General features: G+C 35.9%; 1 protein-coding gene across 5 annotated transcripts in view; it reads left to right on the top strand.

Annotated features, from left to right (window-relative positions):
• ephb2a (eph receptor B2a) overlaps positions 1-19,591 on the top strand; it is a 73,249-nt gene that overhangs the window by 38,225 nt on the left and 15,433 nt on the right. For 3 of the 5 annotated variants that reach the window (XM_058763859.1, XM_058763862.1, XM_058763861.1), the window contains exons 4-5: positions 11,733-11,888; positions 13,860-14,216. In XM_058763859.1, coding sequence (XP_058619842.1) covers positions 11,733-11,888; positions 13,860-14,216 — 513 coding nt within the window. The remainder of the gene's footprint in view (positions 1-11,732; positions 11,889-13,859; positions 14,217-19,591) is intronic. The other 2 variants (XM_058763863.1, XM_058763864.1) reach the window with 1 other exon arrangement.

A 19,591-nucleotide genomic window follows, 5' to 3' on the forward strand; every position in this document is an offset into this window, starting at 1 on the left:
GTGCATGTCCACTGTGAGAGACATAATCTAAAAAAAATCCAGAAATCACAATGTATGATTTTTAACTATTTATTTGTATGATACAGCTGCAAATAAGTATTTGAACACCTGTCTATCAGCTAGAATTCTGACCCTCAAAGACCTGTTAGTCTGCCTTTAAAATGTCCACCTCCACTCCATTTATTATCCTAAATTAGATGCACCTGTTTGAGGTCGTTAGCTGCATAAAGACACCTGTCCACCCCATACAATCAGTAAGAATCCAACTACTAACATGGCCAAGACCAAAGAGCTGTCCAAAGACACTAGAGACAAAATTGTACACCTCCACAAGGCTGGAAAGGACTACGGGAAATTGCCAAGCAGCTTGGTGAAAAAGGTCCACTGTTGGAGCAATCATTAGAAAATGGAAGAAGCTAAACATGACTGTCAGTCTCCCTCGGACTGGGGCTCCATGCAAGATCTCACCGTGGGGTCTCAATGATCCTAAGAAAGGTGAGAAATCAGCCCAGAACTACACGGGAGGAGCTGGTCAATGACCTGAAAAGAGCTGGGACCACCGTTTCCAAGGTTACTGTTGGTAATACACTAAGACGTCATGGTTTGAAATCATGCATGGCATGGAAGGTCCCCTGCTTAAACCAGCACATGTCCAGGCCTGACTTAAGTTTGCCAATGACCATTTGGATGATCCAGAGGAGTCATGGGAGAAAGTCATGTGGTCAGATGAGACCAAAATAGAACTTTTGGTCATAATTCCACTAAACGTGTTTGGAGGAAGAAGAATGATGAGTACCATCCCAAGAACACCATCCCTACTGTGAAGCATGGGGTGGTAGCATCATGCTTTGGGGTGTTTTTCTGCACATGGGACAGGGCGACTGCACTGTATTAAGGAGAGGATGACCGGGGCCATGTATTATGAGATTTTGGGAACAACCTCCTTCCCTCAGTTAGAGCATTGAAGATGGGTCGAGGCTGGGTCTTCCAACATGACAATGACCAAGCACACAGCCAGGATAACCAAGGAGTGGCTCTGTAAGAAGCATATCAAGGTTCTGGCGTGGCCTAGCCAGTCTCCAGACCTAAACCCAATAGAGAATCTTTGGAGGAGCTCAAAGCCAGAAACCTGACTGATCTAGAGAAGATCTGTGTGGAGGAGTGGGCCAAAATCCCTCCTGCAGTGTGTGCAAACCTGGTGAAAAACTACAGGAAACGTTTGACCTCTGTAATTGCAAACAAAGGCTACTGTACCAAATATTAACATTGATTTTCTCAGGTGTTCAAATACTTATTTGCAGCTGTATCATACAAATAAATAGTTAAAAAATCATACATTGTGATTTCTGGATTTTTTTTTTATAGATTATGTCTCTCACAGTGGACATGCACCTACGATGACAATTTCAGACCCCTCAATGATTTCTAAGTGGGAGAACTTGCAAAATAGCAGGGTGTTCAAATACTTATTTTCCTCACTGTATACTTAGAAAATTGTGTTAAAACTAACAATTATTAAGTTGAATACTCATAAAAATTAAGTTGTTTTAACTTGTTTTTTTCACATTGCTTTAAATTTGATTCAATCATGGACACTGGTTACAAAAACTACTAAAATATTCTGTTTTGATGAAACAATATTTAACGCTGTCAAGAAACCAGTCTTTTAGCATTTTCAACCAAATGCATTCTGATTGAAACAGCATGTAAGACAATGCCCAGTGAGTCTGTTCTCAACCTAAGCAAATGCTCTACTCTTCAGCACAATGGTAATCTCTTAAAAACCACCAACATAACAGAAACACTTTTAAATACCAAAAGAACAGAACACTGAACATTAATAAATCTTCTCCTGTTCTGATCTTGAATAGAAATGCATAAAATATGAGTTTATTTCTACATTACCGCTCATTATTCAGTCGCATGCAAAGCGTGCTGGGAAGTTATGGAGCTAATTACATTGAGTTAGTACAACTTAAATAATGTTTTAAACAAACTAACACAGATATTTAAGTTGAAGTTACACACAATATTACGTTGATGTAATTATCAACATTAAGATGTCAGGACAACTCATTAAAAAATGTTAAACACTTAAAATGTTTAATTAAATCAATAAATTGGAATTTTTAACTTGCACTATTGCATTAAATTAAGTAGTGGCAACAGATCCGCTGAATTATTTTTTAGAGTGTATGTAATTCACTTTGAAAATTTAAGAAAATGTATAAAAATAGGGTGATTAAATGATTATATGACTCCGTATCAATAAATTGAGAATGGATTGTTAAAATATTGAAGTAATAGCTGGAATGTGTTTTTTTTGTTATGTACGTTTGGAATTATGTATGTACATTTTGGGAAATGTTTTTGTAATATTGTTTATTTGTATTATTTAACTTAGTGAAAAGTGTCGCCAATTCAGTTAACCATGTACAAAGGGTAGGCATAATAAGCAAGGCTTCGGCCTACACCTTTTTTAGTTACTATGTATTTTTTATTTATTTTGTGAGAAGTTATTGTGAGGACCGGAATAAATGAATATAAATAATAAAAAAAAATATATATATATATGTTTGCCATGTTACTTTTTCATAATTCATTTACTGTATAGGGTGCAACAACACAAACAGCATGTGCAAATAAAATATTCTTTTAGTGGGTGTAATTGATTTTTGGTAGACTTCCTGCTATGCTAAGTGTTAACAAGCTTCTAGAAGCATCTGTGGAGGCTCACTGTGGAGATTGTTTATACATTCTTGAGATGAGCTCTTAGTTGTGTTTACTGACGGTTCTGCTCCGGCTCATCGCATGCTGTCTGACTGCTTGTGACCGTACCTTCACTGGGCTGATATTTCAGGTTCCTGTAGTGTGACAGTGTGGAGGTTGCTGTGGGATGCACTGAAAATAAGAGATTATTTAAGTTTACAGTGTCACACATTTTATGTTGACTGTCCTGTGACACAGTAAACTTTAATGTATTTACCAAGTTTTTCCCCCATTCTTTCTAAAGAATAAATCAATTATTGGAAAAGTGTGGAAAAAGAACCTTTCAGTGATCAGTCCTTTAAAAGAACCATTTTTCTTTGTGTAAAAAACATAATAATCTAAAGAACTAAAGAAGTTTAAAGATTCTTCAATAAAGAACCTTTATTTTTTTTTTTTATTCAAACGTTTTGAATTGAGTTGAATTCATGAATGACACATTAAATTTATCAAATGTGACAGCAAGTACATTTATAATGTTAAAAAATATCCATTTCAAATAGATTCTGTTTTTTAAACTTTCTATTAATCAAAGAATCCTAAGAAATCAACAAAAATATTAAGCAACACAACTGTTTTCAACATAATAAAAATGATAATTATAAGAAATGTTTCTGGGCAGCTAATCAGCATATTAGAATGATTTCTGAAGGATTGTGTGACACTGAAGACTGCAGTAATAATGCTGAAAATTCACAATAATAAATTCTATTTTAAAATATAAATTAGAAAACGGTTATTTTAAAGTGTTTTATTTTACAGTATTACTCTTTTTACTAAATTAATGTCAAATGAATGTAGCCTTGGTAAAAGAAAAAATATTTTAAAAGTCTTACCAACCTTGAACTTTTGAACAGTTATACCTGGCTTTTTATTTCAGAAAAAGGGTCCCATACAAGGGGAAGATCATATTTGTGGGTCCTTAGCAAGTTTGAAAGCCTTGCTGAAATTGAAGTACAGAACTGATTTGTCTGTTTATCAAGTCAAGTCAAGTCACTATTATTTGTATAGCGCTTTTAACAATGCAAATTGTGTCAAAGCAGCTCTACATCAGCTTGATATAAAGCTGCGTGGCTTTACATCAGCTTTACAGTATTTAGACGGGGAAATAGTGTGTCGAAATAGTGTCATTCTCCTCTGGCCAGACAAAATCAGCAGTTTAAATCTAGGCAGCAGCAGAGTCAGATTGTGCAAAGTTCCTGTGGTCTTGTCCCGATGGCCGTCCAGGAGACAGGGTCTTCACTGGGGATCAGTCTCTGGGGCTCATCTAGTTGTCCTGGTCTCTGCTGACATTCAGGGCTGTAGACGTCATCTCTAGGTGCTGATCCACCATCTGATCTGGATACGGACTGGGTTCGGGTGACTGCAGTGACCATCTGATCTGGATATGGACTGGATCGGATGGCTACGGTGACCTCGGAATAAGAAAAAAAAACGACTAATATTAGCATAGATGCCATTCTTCTAACGATGTAACAAGTACATCGTGTGTTATGGGGAGTGTTCCCGGTTCTGGTTGACCTAATTAATGCAGCCTAACAATCCTTTAACGGATTTGAATTCTAGAAATGCGATAGTGTATTATGTGTGCGCCAGGTTAAAGAGATGGGTCTTTAATCTAGATTTAAACTGACAGAGTGTGTCTGCTTCCCGAACAGTGCTGGGTAGATTGTTCCAGAGTTTGGGCACTAAATAGGAAAACGATCTCCCGGCCGCAGTTGATTTTGATATTCTAGGTATTATCAAATGACCAGAGTTTTGAGATTGCAGCGGACGTGAAGGACTATAATGTGATAAGAGCTCACTCAAATACTGAGGTGCCAAACCATTCAGGGCCTTATAGGTAATTAGCAAGATCTTAAAATGTATACGATGTTTAATAGGGAACTAATGTGGGCTAATGTGGTCATACTTCCTGGTTCTAGTAAGAACTCTAGCTGCTGCATTTTGAACCATCTGGAGTTGGTTTATTAAACGCACAGAGCAACCACCCAATAAAGCATTACAATAATCTAGCCTCGAGGTCATGAACGCATGAATTAATGTTTCTGCATTTGACATTGAGAACATAGGTCGTAATTTAGATATATTTTTAAGTGTGCTCATTATACCACAGTGTTGGAGTCTTTTCCTTAATCTTCCTTAAGTGTAAAGGAGCAACCATATCTGAAGTGCTAGAAAAGAGAGAGTCCATAGTTTCTGTTACATCATCAAGTTGTTCTGAGCTATTGGATATATGCTGAGGAACTGAGATAAATCAGGAAGATTATTTATAAAGCAGTCTTTTGTGGTCGAGGTGATGGTTCTACCATATTTGTAACAAGGAGTTGGCTTTACAGCTTTAGCTATATGGAATATACACAAAACTAGATAATGATCCGAGATATCATTGCTCTGCTGCAAAATTTCAACGCCACTGACATCAATTCCATGCGACAGTATTAAATCTAGAGCATGATTTCGACAATGAGAAGGTCCTGACACGTGTTGTTTAACACCAATGGAGTTTAGAATGTCTATAAATGCTGATCCCAACGAATCTTTTTCATTATCAACATGGATATTAAAATCACCAACAATTAGGACTTTATCTGCAGTCAGTACTAACTCCGATAGAAAATCAGCAAATTCTTTAATAAAGTCTGTATGGTGCCCTGGTGGCCTGTATACAGTAGCCAGTACAAACATCACAGGGGATTTATCATGAACACTTGTTTCTTTGGATAATGTTATACAGTATGAAGCACCATTACTTCAAACGAATTATACTTGAAATCCGACCTCTGAGACTGAAAATATTGCTATGAACTGTAGCAACACCTCCCCCGTTGCCTTTTGGACGCGGCTCATGTTTGTAACGGTAATCTTGGGGGGTAGACTCATTTAAAGTAATGTAATCATCTGGTTTTAGCCAGGTTTCTGTCAAACAGAGCTCATCTAGTTTATGGTCAGTGATCATTTACAAAAAGTGCTTTTGTAGAAAGTGATCTAATATTCAATAAGCCAAGCTTTATCATTTGTTTATCTGTATTAAATCTGTTTTTTTTATTTGTTGAACATCAGTTAAATTGTTTGGTTTGGATGTTTTCTGTGTTTTCTAGTTCGGGGAACAGACACAGTCTCTATAGTGTGATATCTAGGTGAAAGAGTCTCTATGTGCTGAGAATTAACTGACTTCTGTTTATTGTATATAATAGCAACATTGGAGAGTAAACTCCTCAAACACAAATTATGCTACTTCTCTGAAGGCTTCATGAAACATTGATGCTCAAGGAAAAAGCTCATTATCTTAGTAACTCCTTAAATTCTTCATTCACCTTGATATGGAGATGACAGGCAGTATAGCACAGATGAGTTCAGTCCTTCACCCCCATTAAACAAGTGAACTCCCCTGTGTGAATCCTGAGATGAGTTCAGCAGGTTGACGTGGCACCTCTAATGGATATTAATGTCTCTGCAACCGCCTGCTTTGCCAAGGAGGGTTACAGACACATCTGTGGCCTCAAGTTGGCCAAGAAAATTGTTGGAGAGGGCTTACAAAAGACTGCATCCATATCTTATACTGCATGAAATTATGTCTGTCAATGAAAAAGGCCCGTGATGTCAGTCTCTGCATTGTCTGAGGAAGAATGGACCTTTTTCTTTCCTGCAGATTTAATTTCCTCACTGTCAACCGCTGTGATCTCAGGCTGTGGTTTTTGAGCTGAGCAGCTTATTTATGAAGCGACAAAATGTGTGAAGATGGAGTCGTATAGTGTAAGCTTGATTCATCCTACTGATTGATGGAGATGCAAAAAGCTTTTAACATGAAAGCTTTAAAATACAGCTTACTTGCAGTTTAGTCATTGCAAATGTGCTGAGACTTAGCTGTCATGTTTTGAAGACATTTATTGTCGATTGAGTTACAGAACTATTGATGTTTCTATGTGTTTTGAATGAATCATTTTAAGTAAACGAATCGTTCTCATTTAGTCACCATGCACTGACTCATAAGTCTCTCCTTTTTAAACGTGTGACTACTTTGGTGGATTTTCCTACCTTAAAAGACTGACTGTAGCGCGAGCGAGTAGCATTCGAGTGTGGACTGTGAAGGACCATTTCATTGGTTGGACCTACTGAACGAATGCACTAAATGAGTCTGTGTTTTCGAGTCTGAACGAGACTCTTGAGTGGAAACACTGAAGAAACTGGGACATCTTATTAGTAAGCGGAATGGGGGATTAGGACGTGTTGTTCGTGAATGAGTTGGCGTTTTCGAGTTTAAACAAGCCTCGATTTGAGACATGTCGTTCGTGAATGAGAATCGGCTGAATGAAAGGGGGCATTTTGTTTATTCAGTGTGAAATATGAATCAATTTTGGGTGGAAGAATTATCCTAGTTATTTAATGTGTAAAAATGATTCATGATACACAAAGTAAACGATTCAAGTATGTTTTTAAAACAATTCATTTATTTAGGCTATTTTTGTCGTTTTCTACAGATAAATCCATATAACCATCCTTTTAATAAAGGATAAGACACTCTTATGTGAATGATTCTGTTTTTGAACGATTCTGTTGAGTCAGTTTGAGTCATTTATTTAATAACTGTATAAGACTCAATAAGTCACCACCTACTGGTAATGATGTAATGTAAAGGAGCGGTCACAAATTTCTGCATAAAATTCCCACTGTCCACTGTGAATAGTGTAGTGATGTATGAAGCACTTCTCACACAGAAATCACTTTCTTGATTTTGCAGGTGCCTATTGAAAACGACTGGATTTCAAAAAAGTAGCTAAAAATGTGAATGCACATTAAGACTCACTTAACACATAATTCTTTTGATTAATTTCATCATTTGGTTCATTATATTACAATGATTTGTTCAGTGAATCAAAATCTCAACCACTCATGACATCTCCAGACGGAATTGCAAAAATGACTGGTTTTCGAACAGGTTTCCCAAACACTCCCCTCATCTTCCATTGGTCAGCCAAACAGATATCCCCGCCCCCAAACTCATACCATTGGATGAGGTATATTGGGCTGGTCTAGATTCTCAAACAAACAGACCCACAGTTTTTACACTTTTTGTGAGAATCAGCCTACGAATGTCTTACTTAAAGTTGTCTCTGCATTTTAAGACGATAAGGAAGAAAGTACTTTAACATTGAGAAAATTACACACCTTTAAATTAGCGAGTTGGTGTTTAAGAGGCAAGAAATTGTCTTTCACCAAAGGATAAACTGTTATACTGAGGCAATAAAGTGTTTACTGTGATTTCCCTGTTGTAAAATGTGCCTCATAAAAAAGCACAACTGCTCACAGGAATGAAGATAAACAGATCTGAAAGATTATAAAAAAAATGTGCGGTGCCATAAAGGTCTTTAATCAATTTCTCCCAGAATTCCATTTGCACCTACTTAAATACTCCAGTCATGTTCAGTACACGGTGCACACATCTAATATGTCGGCGGGATATTGTTCTGCTGTCGTTCTCCCTCACACACGGTACGGTCTCTATTGTGGAGCCCTGTGGTACCACAAATTTAATTCCACTCCTGTACACTGTCACTCACACCCACTCTGCCTCATTCAACTGTAACCAACACCTCATTCACTGCGTCCACCGCTCTAACTCACTCTGATGTGTGAGCGTGGAAGCCTTATATTCCTTCTGGCAGAAAGAGAATGTTCTATCATCAATCATAGGCTGAGAGCGCCAGCCAAGAGTAATGTTTTACTGTCAAAGCCATTTGGGGTATTAGGCTAATAGAATGAGTTTCATTGTACTTCCTAGAACACACTTTGCTCTTGGTAAGTGTTGATTGCTTTGCACCTGCAGATGATATGTGACACGTATTACATTTACCCTCAATCTTTGATATATTCCCAGTCGGAGTCAGTGGGCTATTTCTGTGTGGTACAAACGTTTGTATTATTATGAGCACTGAGGTTATTTTGGCCGACGGGCAGACGTGGCAGCTGTTGACCGATTTGGTGTGAGCAAATAAAGGATGCTGTCTGTCTTGCAGTCTGTGACTCGGAAATGAGGCGAGTTTGGGTTTTGTTAAAATGCTGCGTGAATTTAACACATCATTCTGCAGTCGCACGACTGGATGGTGTAGTCTTCATTTTTAAGTATATTCTAAATTATAAATATGGTAACGTCCTGGTTCACCAGAGAGAGTCTCGGTTTCATGACGTATGTCCTGACCAGTGTTGGGCAGTAACTAGTTACTAGTAATTTAGCTACTGTAATAATATTACTTTTTGCAGTAACTAGTAGTGTAACTAATTACTAATAAGATTTCAGTAATAATATTACAGTTACTTTCCATAAAACAGCTTAGTTACTTAGTTACTTTTGATGCCTCAACCCCGCTGATTTAAAATCTAACAATCAAATAATCACTAGATTTATTTTCATAATTTTCATGACTTGCACGTGCATGTGATGTCCCCAGTGCAGCAGGCAAGCTTGGAATATGGAAAAGCTTACATTCAGCAGATAGAAATATTGCATTATATTGATTTTGTCAGGAAAAAAGATCTGTTGTGTAAGTTGTGGCTTTACTTTACTCTGGCATTACATCCCTCTGATCAGCATGTGGTACATTATATTAATATAATTAAAAATATTTTTAGAAAATTAAACAGTTTCTTAAAAACTCATGTGATTTGATAAAATACATAACGAAATTTAATCAAATATGGGTAACGGAAAAATTACTTCAAGCTACACATGACAATTAATGAGATGAATACAACACTTCTGCTTGAATGCCACTATCAGTCACTACTGAGTGTTTGTAATAACTTCTGACTGCGATCCAATGTGGATTTTGGTCAAATGATGAGGCAGAAATTTGTTGTTAGTAACATTCTAGAAGAATTTTATCTGGAAGATACACAGTTACAACTTCTGTGGGGCGTGAAGAAAAAGTAATGTAACTAGTAGTGTAACTAATTACTGTTGCCAGAAAGTAATAAGTAAAGTAACAATATTACTTTTGAAAGGAGTAAATAGTAATGACTAATATATTACATTCTTTGAGTAACTAGCCCAACACCGTTCCTGACTATTTACTAAAAATGTAAATATGTCACATTTTTGGCTGCTAGAATCAGTAACTTAATATTACAGGGATAGTTCACCCAAAATTGTAACGTCTGTGATTTACATTATTACGCTGAAAAAAATTTACAGGTATCACAGTTTAAAAAAAATATTAAGCAGCACAACTGTTGAACATTAATAATAAATGTTTCTTGAGCAGCAAATCAGCATATTATAATTATTTCTGAAGGATCATGTGACATTGATATGAAGACTGGATTAATGATGCTGAAAATTCAGCTTTGCTAGTACAGGGATGCATTAAATTTTTAAATCTTACTGACTTTTGAATGGTATAGTGTACATAGACCATTAAATATGGTGATGCTAACATCATGTTCTTGGGCATGTAACACGTGAGATGCAATTAGGCCAGACATTAGATGATTTTTTATATATTTATTTCATAAATACTTGATGTCCTTTTTAGAGCTTGAAAGTTTTGGACTCTATTCACTTTCTTAATATGGACAAAAACAGCTGAAACGTGATCCAAATTATCCTTTTAGCCACCTTCTCTGATCTTGGTTGTGGTTCTCAACCAGATGACACTGAAGGGAGAAAAAGCTGTTTTTTGTTTTGTTTTTTGCTGTTATGTTTTATTTAAATAGCACTTTTCATAATATGTATTGTTTTAAAGTTGCTTTAAAAATAATTGACATAATGTTTCCTATTTTAATACTTTCAGCAAATCAGAACGGTTGCCATAATAATTTCATGCACTGGCTGCTTCTCCCAATCATACTCTCAATGCAGGCAGATTGTCATGTTAGCTAGCAAGCTAGAGTAATGCCCAATGGAAAACACATGGAATTACATTTTATGATTTTTGTATGGTTAATTTGTATTATTCAAATTAAAAAAAAAAAAAATCTAATATTAAACGAAATATGTTAATAAGTTGTTGCTATGAATTCCCAAGTGAACATTAAGATCAGAAAAATATAGAAATGACAGAATATAATAACAGAAAAAAAAATTGTTATTTAGGCCTACTGTATATTTTGATTCTGTTCAGAAAGTGGGAAACTGAATAAAATGTGACAGGCTCCAGAAGATGTCTAAAACACTAGGCATGAACTAATCTAATATATAATATAATACATTTAAGGCATTTACTCACATTTTGAGAACATCTTTTAAAATGGCTGTTATTCCTCTTCTGCTTCCTTTTTTTTTTTTTCATTTCTTTCATTTCAAGGGTGGGTGTATTTCCTCACCCTGTATTTCCTGATTTGAAAGTTAAAAAGTTGGTTTATTTATAAATTATATACAATATCATGTAAACATCTTTTTTTGCCATGACAGATTCTTTGTGAAGCAGATGAGAAATCATATAATCAATTCCTAAATATCCAGTTCAGGACTTATCACCATTGAAACTTTCAAAAAGTAATTAAATTCTTCATTTAAGGAAGAATTCTGAATAGCACAAGCACATTTGCATTTTGTTTTCAGTAAAACTAGGCAGCAGGGAAAAAAACTGTGCTGTGATTTAACAAGGTCTTTGTTAGTTTATTCCACAGATATATCTGAGTGCTATTCGGCTCTTTGTATGCCAAACAAAAGATCATCAGTGCGAGACCAAGCTTCCAAACTGCACAGGAGGCCCATCAGAAGACATTATGAGGGCTTTCACTTACTACGTTTCTCTTTGATTCCAAACAGAAATATAAAGATGGCTGTTTTATAAGAAAATGTGCTTAATGTGTGGAGACATTAATGAGAGTGAGAGTGATAATAATGAGCTCCAGACATTTATGTATGTGTGATGCATCTTATAACATGCTTATCAAATCAATTCCTAAATGAATGATTCTGATTTACCATTCACTATTGTCTCTTTTTACATTTCTTAATGCAGCATGTCCATTTGGGTCCTTCAAAGCATCTCAAGGGGACCAGCAGTGTCTCCAGTGTCCCATCAACAGCCGCACCACCAGCGAGGGTGCAACCAACTGTGTGTGCCGCAGCGGATACTACCGTGCGGACTCTGACCCTCTACAGATGCCCTGTACCAGTATGTCATTCCCTTATGCTATTTTATGTCATTTGTGGTGGTTTTTTGAAAATCAGACAGGCTTTGATGTGGTCCACACAAACATCAAGTCAATTTTGATTATCTTCAAAGCACTCAGAAATAGGATTTTCTCAGTACAGATGGTAAGAAATAAGGATGCATGATTTTATGCATATCCGCTGATATTAGTATTTTTTTCTTTAATTATGAGTACTTGCTTATAATAAGTTTTATTATTTCTCCATTAATATTTAATTGTGCTGCTCATTTACTGTAATTGTACATTTAGTTTACCTTTGCCATCATCTAACATTTAAATTAAAGTTAATCTTTAAAAAAAGTAATTTAATTGTAAATCTCAAAATGATTATAATTTTTCATTCATATGTTATGTTGTGGTTCAGCTGTAACATTAAATTGATTAATTTTAATTTTTACATAATAATATAGGAATTTAATATCCAAAATGTATTGATTATAGTATACAAAATGAAAATAATCATTAACTTATCAGACATAAGTTTATTATTGGTGATTTCTAGTAATAAAATGTAAGAGCAGAACATTTTATTTTATTAAAGCTGTCATTATTTACTATTATATGTAATAATATAATATTAATGTTGTTGTTGTTGTTATTAAATTCTTTAATAATAATCATAATATATCATGACGTATTAGAATTCAGCAGTTTAATAAGCTACAATTTACACTGCAAGACATTGTCAAAATGTTTATAATTTTTTCATATGGTTTGTAGTGATTCCACTGTAACATTTAAATAGAGTTTTATTTTTTACATAATAATATAGTTTTAATATCCAAGATGTATTGATTATAGTATAGCAATTAAAATGATCAATTTATCGAACAAAAGTTTATTATTGGTGCACTTCTAGTAATGAAAAAAGTAACAGCAGTGAATTTTATTATTTTATTAAAGCTATTATTTTGTATTACAATATTTACAATTATTTTACAATATTTTACCATTTACACTGCAAGACATTCTGTAATGCACCAGTCCAAATACACGAATAACAACTAAAAGAAGTTTTAAAATTGAGTTGATCCTGTAAAAAGAACTGCTGTTGCAGTAAACAGCTGTAATTTAGTATCGGTTCAGTCACAAAGTACCCGTCATTTTGACATCCCTACTTAAAAACGTAATATTTACGTCAGAACTGGAGACTCGAATTGTACACATTCTTGAATCTTTTGTCTTTTCATTTTTCCATTAGGTTGCCCTTTTTAGAGCTTCAGTTAAGTGCAGCAAAAAGAACACGAGTGTGCAACTCACTGAACATTCATTCAGTGCTGTAACTCAGTGAGCAGCGAGATTGGCCCGACGGGATTTGCATAATGCTCGGTTCTTTTGGGGAGGCTGGGCCTGTGTGAATGCTGGAGTAGTGCTCTACACTGTCAGTAATCTGAACTGCTGCACTGTGTCCAGAATAGAGGGAGGAGAACATTCTTCCCTTTCACTCTTGTTTTACATTACAATGAACCACTTCTCTTTTCATCTCTTGTCATTACCCATTATGAAATTATTACTTTAATGTGGCTTGTTAGAAAGCGGAGATTACTTTGATCCAGTTTCTTTTTTAAAAGAGCAGTGATAATAGGCTAATGAATAAGTGAAAATCAGATCATAGAGACACAAGACGGAGCAGTTAGAATGTGCTCGAGTCAGCAGTTCAGCAGACTATGAGGGGGGAAAAAACCATGGGACGGGACGCGTACAGTTACTTTGCATCACATAGGCCTAATTTAGGGACAATTTAGGTGGGCTATTGTTGTGACTTGATGATGAGATTCAATTTTATGACTAATTCAAAGGGGTCACATATTTTTTCTTGCAACTTTACGCCATATAATCCAAGAATCTATTCCTAGGCTGGTTTTAATTAAAATCCTGTCCCGATAAGATGTGGACTTGCTGATGAGGCAGTGTGGCTTTACTTTCCACAGCGGTTCCGTCCGCACCCCAGAGAGTGATTTCTAGCGTGAACGAGACTTCCCTGCGGCTGGAGTGGGATCCGCCGAAAGAGAGTGGAGGCCGGGAGGACGTAGTCTATAACATCATCTGCAAGAGCTGCGGTTCGGGTCGAGGGGCCTGCACTCGCTGCGGTGACAATGTGCAGTTTGTGCCCCGCCAACTGGGCCTGACTGATCCCCGGATCCACATCAGTGACCTGCTGGCCCACACGCAGTACACCTTTGAGATCCAGGCTGTGAATGGAGTGTCTGACCAGAGTCCCTTCTCACCTCAGTTCACCGCTGTCAACATCACCACAAACCAGGCCGGTAAGACAGCAGTAAACACAGGTAACACTTTGAGACATCGCAGATGATGTTCATACTCAAAATATTTTTAACTTGCTGGGAGCTGGATTCGACCTTGAATTACACCAGCTTTTGTGTTGCCGGGCAACTTTTCTAGAATTTAGTATAAGGATGTATTATATTTAGTATGAGACTAGTTCAGGGGTTTGCAAACATTTTGATGTCATGGACCTTCCGATCTCCTTCCTAAAATATTAAAGTAGCTAAATATGTAAATGTGCAAAGAGCTATTTATATTTTATTTAATAAATAAATGGTATATTTTATATATTTATTTTTATATTTATATTAGTATAATGTAATTATATGAGGAATTATGTAATATTTAAATAGTTTATTTTAAATTATATTGCTATGGTATACTGTATAATACTATATATTATATATTTATAAAAATATTTTGTTAAATTTGAAATTTTATATACAGTTGTGCTCCAAATTAGTCTTACCCAAGGTAAATATTATCATTAATCCTTTTGATCTTTTATTTTACAAAAATCTAACCTTTCATTAGAGAATAAGAATTTAAAATTGGAGTGAAATCTCATTATGAAATTAATTACTGGAATTCAAGTGTGTATGTTTTTTCTTAAGTGATTGTTGTATGTGAATGAATGTTGGTATGCAATTTTCTTCTTTTGTGTATTTTATTTTGATATGGATCTGATATGGACCAAATGGTCTGAAATAAATAAATAATAATAATAATCATACCCTTTTATTCAATACTTTTTGCAACCTCCTTTTGCCAAGATAACAGCTCTGAATCTTCACCTATAATGCCTGATAAGTTTGGAGAACACTTGACAAGAGATCAGAGACCATTCCTTCATCCAGTATCACTCCAGACCCTTTAGATTCCCAGCTCCATGTTGGTGCTTCTCTTCAGTTCTCCCCACTCATTTTCTATAGGGTTCAGGTCAGAGGACTGGGACAGCCATAGCAGAAGCTTGGTTTTGTTCTCAGTGACCCATTTTTGTTTTGGTTTTTCATGTTTGTTTGTGGATCATTGTCCTGTTGGAAGATCCAACCACGGCCCATTATAAGATTTCTAGATAAAAAATACAAATATAAATGGGAATATATTTCATATTAGATATTTTAATCATAAGAATTTCTAGAGGTACCAATAATTGTGACCATTGTGTATTAGAGAAAAATATTGATTTCCTAATGTGATTTTCCATCCACTTTCACTATTTTCTTTACTTCAATTGAAGGTTAGACTTTTAAAAAAAATTTAAATGAAAGATCAAATGGATAAACAATGCAGACTTATTTTCACAGCCTTCTGTGATCATATTTACCAAGGGTATGAATAATTTTGAGCACATCTCTGTGTGTGTGTGTGTGTGTGTATATACAGTGGGTACGGAAAGTATTCAGACCCCCTTAAATTTTTCAGTCTTTGTTATATTGCAGCCATTTGCTAAAATCATTTAAGTTCTTTTTTTTTTTTCCTCATTAATGTACACACAGCACCCCATATTGACAGAAAAACACAGAATTGTTGACATTTTTGCAGATTTATTAAAAAAGAAAAACTGAAATATCACATGGTCCTAAGTATTCAGACCCTTTTCTCAGTATTTAGTAGAAGCACACTTTTGATCTAATACAGCCATGAGTCTTTTTGGGAAAGATGCAACAAGTTTTTCACACCTGGATTTGGGGATCCTCTGCCATTCCTCCTTGCAGATCCTCTCCAGTTCTGTCAGGTTGGATGGTAAACGTTGGTGGACAGCCATTTTTAGGTCTCTCCAGAGATGCTCAATTGGGTTTAAGTCAGGGCTCTGGCTGGGCCATTCAAGAACAGTCACGGAGTTGTTGTGAAGCCACTCCTTCGTTATTTTAGCTGTGTGCTTAGGGTCATTGTCTTGTTGGAAGGTAAACCTTGGCCCAGTCTGAGGTCCTGAGCACTCTGGAGAAGGTTTTCGCCCAGGATATCCCTGTACTTGGCCGCATTCATCTTTCCCTCGATTGCAACCAGTCGTCCTGTCCCTGCAGCTGAAAAACACCCCACAGCATGATGCTGCCACCACCATGCTTCACTGTTGGGACTGTATTGGACAGGTGATGAGCAGTGCCTGGTTTTCTCCACACATACCGCTTAGAATTAAGGCCAAAAAGTTCTATCTTGGTCTCATCAGACCAGAGAATCTTATACAGGTGTTTTTTAGCAAACTCCATGCAGGCTTTCATGTGTCTTGCACTGAGGAGAGGCTTCCGTCGGGCCACTCTGCCATAAAGCCCCGACTGGTGGAGGGCTGCAGTGATGGTTGACTTTCTACAACTTTCTCCCATCTCCCGACTGCATCTCTGGAGCTCAGCCACAGTGATTTTTGGGTTCTTCTTTACCTCTCTCACCAAGGCTCTTCTCCCCCGATAGCTCAGTTTGGCCGGACGGCCAGCTCTAGGAAGGGTTCTGGTCGTCCCAAACGTCTTCCATTTAAGGATTATGGAGGCCACTGTGCTCTTAGGAACCTTAAGTGCAGCAGAAATTTTTGTAACCTTGGCCAGATCTGTGCCTTGCCACAATTCTGTCTCTGAGCTCTTCAGGCAGTTCCTTTGACCTCATGATTCTCATTTGCTCTGACATGCACTGTGAGCTGTAAGGTCTTATATAGACAGGTGTGTGGCTTTCCTAATCAAGTCCAATCAGTATAATCAAACACAGCTGGACTCAAATGAAGGTGTAGATTAGAACCATCTCAAGGATGATCAGAAGAAATGGACAGCACCTGAGTTAAATATATGAGTGTCACAGCAAAGGGTCTGAATACTTAGGACCATGTGATATTTCAGTTTTTCTTTTTTAATAAATCTGCAAAAATGTCAACAATTCTGTGTTTTTCTGTCAATATGGGGTGCTGTGTGTACATTAATGAGGAAAAAAAATGAACTTAAATGATTTTAGCAAATGGCAAATGAGTGAAAAATTTAAGGGGGTCTGAATACTTTCCGTACCCACTGTATATCTATATCTATATCTATATCTATATCTATCTATCTATCTATATATATATATATATATTAAAAATATTTTTAATTAAAAATTAAAAAGATATATATATATATATATATATATATATATATATATATATATATATATATATATATATATATATATATATATATATATATCTTTTTAATTTTTATTTATCTGAAACCTACATTATATTCTTACATAATCTTTTCTAGCTGGTATTTAGAATAAAATGGCAATACTATCAAATTTGGTAAATTTTTACTTGGTTTTATTTATTTATTTTATTACTTTTTATTTATTCTTTACTCTTTTATTATTATTAATTGTAGTCAGCTGATGCCAAAACCAGCGTAACTATTTAGAGCCTTTTTAAAACAATTAGTTGTCTAGCTGTCTATTCAGGCAACCCACCAGCTTGGTTTTGAAAATATGCAATTTTGCACATCACCAGACTGTAGTTACACTCTAGTATCTCTGTCAGTCTCACTGTTCACACTGCCAAGTTTTTTTTCCCCGACCGAAAGCTGCTTTGAGTGTCTTCAATTTTATAGGACACATCATGAAAGTGATGTGTTTGCATGTTTTTATCTTCACCTGATCAGATTTCTAATGTTCCCTCAATTTTTATCTGAGAACTGAAATCTAGTCCACAACACTCATCATATTGCTCTGTACAGGGATTTTAAATGCCAGTCAAAAAGAGCCAGTTCAAAAGGAACATAATAGTGTTTAATAGAGCATTTTAATGAGAGCCGTGCCCCCGGCTGTGCTGCAGTGAACTCGCTGGCCCTATCACTGGAGGCTGGGGCTCCACCGGTGTGCCTGTCAGTCCACATTACCGCTTCACTGCTGCCATTAAAAGACAAAAATCCACCTCACACCACCCGCATCCCCCCAAACACAGAGAGAGGGACAATGCCAGAACCGGCTGCTCAGCCAGAGCCCAAGCGTGAGCTCAACAGCTACAGCTTTACACTGCACTCAGGAACTATAAACGTCCTCCCAGACTCAGGGATTTATTAATAATGTTGTTCTGAGAAACTTACAAGCTAATGGTTTTTATAAAATACAGGATGTGCACATCAAATAAGCAAAAACAGTATAAGAAAATAACAAATGGATATTTAGCTTCAGGGAAGGAATTTTGAGAAAAAAACAATTAAAAAACATTAGGCCTATAGGTATTCCTATTAATGATTTCAAGTCTTTAATACTTTGTTTTATGCTGCGATCAACTAGGAAATTACTTTGTCATTTGCCGCAGTGGAAATTCTTGTGGAGGAAAGAATGATTCTGAGATCCATTTCAGATGGAAATGCTCGTAATCTGTTCCTCTTATTCTCCTCCAGAATACCACAAGGACATATGAATTTATGTTTTTCACTGAGAGAGTACTACTTGTATTTCTCATAAATTGCAGTCAAAGAGAGCAGCGGAATGATGAAGTACCACTTACTGCAGACTCTTTGGAAAACCAATCACCTCATCAAACCAAGAGAACTTATTTTCATTTATAATGACTTGCTCTATTTTATAGACGCATACCTGTGGTGGATTCTCTCCAGACGTTCTGGAGTTTCTTGAACTTTAGAAAACTGCATTTCCTTGAAAACATTGTGGTCTGTTAAAGAACCATGGCTGCTTGGAATAAACAAGATTCAAAGGCTAATAGCATTTTTGTTGTTGCCATTCCAGTGAGTTTTATATACACTACCATTTAAAAAAAAAAAACTTTTTTGTAAGGAATGAATATTGTTATCCAGCAAGGACACATCAAATTGATCAAAAGTTATGTAAAGGCATTTATAATGAATAATAAATTGAAGAATTTATTTATGGTTTTCACAAAAATATTTCGCCGCACAACTGTTTTAAACATTGATGATGATAATGTTTCTTGAGCAGCAAATCAGCATATTAGAATGGTTTCTGAAGGATCATGTGACACTAAAAACTGAAAATTCAGCTTTGCCATCATAGGAATAAAAAGGCTTCAAAAAGGACCAAAATACCGTAAAAGTGGTCCATACAACTTGTGCACTACATGCCAAGTCTTCTTAAGGGGAGACACTGCAGGCAAAAACACAGTTTTTTCATGCACCTATCAATTTTGAGATTTTGGGCTTTTTGGTTTTTCATAAAGTGTTTTTTCAGACTAGTAGAACGAAAACATCCAAAAGACACTATTAACTGTTTATTTTATAGCACTTTATTTATTTGTGTCAATAGATTTCAATTACAATACATATTTTTAAAGGCCATTTTCTCAAAATGAGTTTTTTCTCCTACACTGAGCCATAAATCTCCACTTCAGTAGCACTTACACACACCAAACTTTACATTTTTATTCCTGTCTATATCCTGAAGG

This window comes from Onychostoma macrolepis, chromosome 23 (assembly GCF_012432095.1).
Source record: "Onychostoma macrolepis isolate SWU-2019 chromosome 23, ASM1243209v1, whole genome shotgun sequence".
Classification (NCBI taxonomy): Eukaryota; Metazoa; Chordata; class Actinopteri; order Cypriniformes; family Cyprinidae; genus Onychostoma; species Onychostoma macrolepis.